At 41.7% G+C, this 3787-nt stretch overlaps 1 protein-coding gene across 2 annotated transcripts in view; it reads right to left on the bottom strand.

Annotated features, from left to right (window-relative positions):
• SCFD1 (sec1 family domain containing 1) overlaps nt 1-3787 on the bottom strand; it is a 154124-nt gene that overhangs the window by 133073 nt on the left and 17264 nt on the right. For both annotated transcript variants that reach the window (XM_019518925.1, XM_019518926.1), the window contains exon 9: nt 3296-3381. In XM_019518925.1, coding sequence (XP_019374470.1) covers nt 3296-3381 — 86 coding nt within the window. The remainder of the gene's footprint in view (nt 1-3295; nt 3382-3787) is intronic.

Here is a 3787-nt window from a genome sequence, read left to right on the forward strand (position 1 = left end):
AGGGGGTCGGACTAGATGATCTTCTCAGGTCCCTTCCGACCCTAGAAACTATGAAACTATGACCCTAACATCTATGAATCTATGAAAAACATAAAACAGCAAGTAAGTTTTTAACATATGTAGACAACAAGGCTATTTTGGACCTTTTTTATGATCAATAAGGAAGAATTCATTGCAAACCTGAAAATGATAGGAAAAATGTGAGGACACGATTCTATTATGATAGCATTTCTGATTCAAAGAAAGGGAAGGCATTAGAAGAAAACAACTCTTACAGACACTGTACTCAAAAGGACAGATGCCATCTAACTCATAGAAAAAGTAGGTGAGGTTCCATGGAACCAGGAAACTTTCTAGTCTAGCATCCAATTTGTTAATAAAACAACAACCCCACACACAGACATGCAGGCACAAAGACACCCACCCTAGTGGGTAAGTGTGTGTGGGGGGAACGGTAGTGTGGGGTGGGGAAAAGGGAAGGGACCCTAAAAGAAAGAAGGGTCTAGGAGGGTTAGCAGTTTTTAAAGGATATCATTTTGGACACTCAAGAAAATCTATTCTTACACAACATAAAGATAAGAACTACTGCAGAAGGCTGACACAGCTACACAAAATCAAAAGCACAGGTGAAGAGAAAGAAGGATGAGCCACCAAGGCATTGGTAAGAACTTGAAAGGACAAAAAATCAGGAAGGAAAAGGCAAAACACAAAAGGAAAAGGACATTAAAGACAACAAAAAAACTCTATAAATATGTCAGAAAGAAAAGAGACCAAGGAAACTGCAGGTCAGCTGCTCAATAATGATGATGAGTTATTAAGGCAGAGTTCCTCAATTATTATTTTGCCTGTCTTCATAATAAAAAGAAGTGACAAAGGAGAAGGGCTGCTAATCATGATTAGTAAAGGGTGGGTTAGAGAGATTTAGATAAATCTGAATGGATTTAAATTGTCAGGTCCTCCCAAAATTTGTTCCAGGGTGCTGAAAGGAATAGATTTTGGAGCCACTAGCAATATTTATAAAAGCAGGGATGAGAGATGAAGTGGAGGCTGGCTTATATGATATCCATCTTTATGAAGAAGGACCTAGGGAATTATAGACAAAACCTCATCTCAATGTAAGAAATGACTAGAAAATTATAAAATAATCAGTATGTTAACACTTGGATGAGAAAGGGTTTCACACCAAACAGACTTGTTAACACCAAATCATGAGATATCAGCGTGATTTCCTCCTTTGACAAGGTAATTAATTTTGTGGATGTGGATAAGGTGGAACTAACAGACTTTAGCAAGCCTTTTAATAGAGTCCCACATAACCAGGGATCCGTATTTTCCATTTCCAACTGAAAAATGGAGAAAACCATGGAGTTACCATTTTTATCAGAGAAAACATGGATTCTCCCTTTTAGTAGAGAAACCTGTAGACAGGGGAAACCCATGCCTGCGGACAGGGGGGTTGCACACAGTGGTGGCTGCCGTGTCCTGAGCTGCCTTCCCACGGCTGGCTGCATGGCTCCACGAGCACAGCTCTGTAGGCAAGCAGCACGGGGTGCAGCGGCTCCATGCAAGCCCCCCGCCCCCAGCTGGGTGGCACACAGCCACCATCACCACCACCCTGTGCTGTCACTTGCCTGCAGAGCTGTGCCCACGGAGCTTGCCCATGGTGCTGTGCAGCCAGCAGCAGGAGGGCAGTGCAGCACAGTGCGGTGGCGGCCACCGTGTGCGAATTCCCCTGTCCGGCCGCTCGTGCACAGCCTGCAGAGGGGCACTGCTGCCGCTGCCCCTCCCCCTGCTCCTGGGAGCAGGCACAGAGACACTCCCCCCTTCTCGATCTGCATCCCCCCAGTCCCTTCCCTTTTCCCCGCCCTACGCTACCCTTCCCCCAACACACACTTACCTGCTGGGGTGTGTGTCTTTGTCTGTGCTTGCATGTCTGTGTCTGTGTGTGGGGTTGTTGTTTTATTAATGAATTGGATGCTAGACTACAAAGTTTCCTGGTCAAGTGGGTACATGATACAAAATACTTTGGAGGACAAAAGTGGATTCCTTTTAAAAGGCTATTGTTAGACTGGAGAGCTGGGTTATAAACAATAAAATTACACTCAAACACAAGTGTAAAGTATAATATCTCTGAGGCAAAAAGCCCCCAAGTGCCCAAACAGAGAATGGGAGATATTTGGCTAGGCAGCAGTGGTGCTCAGAAGGATCTGGAGGTTTTGGTTGGTCAGACACTCAGCATGAGTCAGCAATACAATGTAGTTAAAAAAAGAAGAAGCATGTGACCAGTTTTGAAATATTTGAAAGAGAAGGTATAGCAACTATCCTCCCTTGCTACAGGTGGCAAAACATGAAGCAATGGTTTTAAATTGCTGAGAAGCAGATTTAGATAAAATCTTCAAAAAAATCCCAAACTGTAGGACAATGGAACAAGCTGCGCACAACAGTTGTGGAATCCTATGATTCAATGACTAACCTTTGCATTCTGCTTCTACACAGAAGCAGCCCATTATTACTCTTTTACACCTGGCCACAAGTTTAAAACTATTTTTCTTTGGTAATCCTTATGATGGTTCTCCCACCTTTCTTATCTACAGGCTAGAATGATTTAAATATGCTCTCTTCAATGCTACTCCTGGAGTCTACCAGGAGTAGCTTCAGGGATGCAAGCACTACCATTACCCCAGAGATCTTCACAGATGGTCTCTTTTTCACATAATCTAAAGATAATGGTGACAATATTGAAAGCCCTAAACAATGTGGGTCCACGTTAGCTTAAAGAAAGACTCATCATATGCCATCCCTTGTAACAGGCTCACCTGAACTGTCAAAATCCCATGACGGCTGGCAGGATCCTCTGCTGATAAAACAGCTAGTTTATTTTGTGTTGACTAGATAAAAGTAAAGTTGTGAATATCTCTGTACGCAAAAAGCATGAAACACATTTTGGTTGTGGAAGTTCATGTGACAGAAGCTTTCACAGGGTATTGGATCTTTCTGGGTGTGGAGCTGATACAAAAATATGGTCAGCTTACTTAATTATGTAGAGAAGTTTTAGTTCAGGATTGCACGGCTGCAAATTCTCCTACTCCTAAACAACTGTTAAAAGGAAAATAAGAATAATTTTTATTTTCCTTAATGATATTTTTAAGTCTTCATAAAAACAAACCAGTCAGGATATGATCCACATCTTTACATTCGTCTGTCCAATGATTAAGCACAATGAAAACCTGATTTCTATAAGCCTACTTGGATTACTGCAATTAAAAACACAAAACAAAACTCATTAATACAATACCTGAACTGTCCAGCCCCAAGTGTATCCCCTGTGAAAAGACTGTTTCTGGCATCTCTTAAGTTCTCTCTGAGCTTCTTATCCAGCTTCTGAAAAAGGAAATGTAAAGTACCTTTTCACTGGCTAGTGAACATAGCAATTCTCCTTAATTAGTCTGTGTAATGAAAACTTACGACAGACAGGTATCATCCTATGACAAACCAATTACCCAAATCAGCTTAATTTTTCTATGGATCATATTTAAGCTATACTAACTTATTCTGGGCAATCTTCACAATTACCACATTGTTATCTCAATATTTCTGCATAAACTCATGATTTTCTAAGTAATCTCAATCTAACTGAAGTGGAACATCTCTCTAAGAACTTATGTAGTCTTTCTGGACTTCAGCAAGGCCTTTGACACCGTCTCTCACCCCATCCTAGTTAAAAAACTAGGCGACTGTGGCATCGATGCCTACACAGTCAGATGGATTGCAGATTGGCTGAGGGGTC

This window comes from Gavialis gangeticus, unplaced genomic scaffold (genome assembly GCF_001723915.1).
Source record: "Gavialis gangeticus isolate Ggan-Ray unplaced genomic scaffold, GavGan_comp1, whole genome shotgun sequence".
Classification (NCBI taxonomy): Eukaryota; Metazoa; Chordata; order Crocodylia; family Gavialidae; genus Gavialis; species Gavialis gangeticus.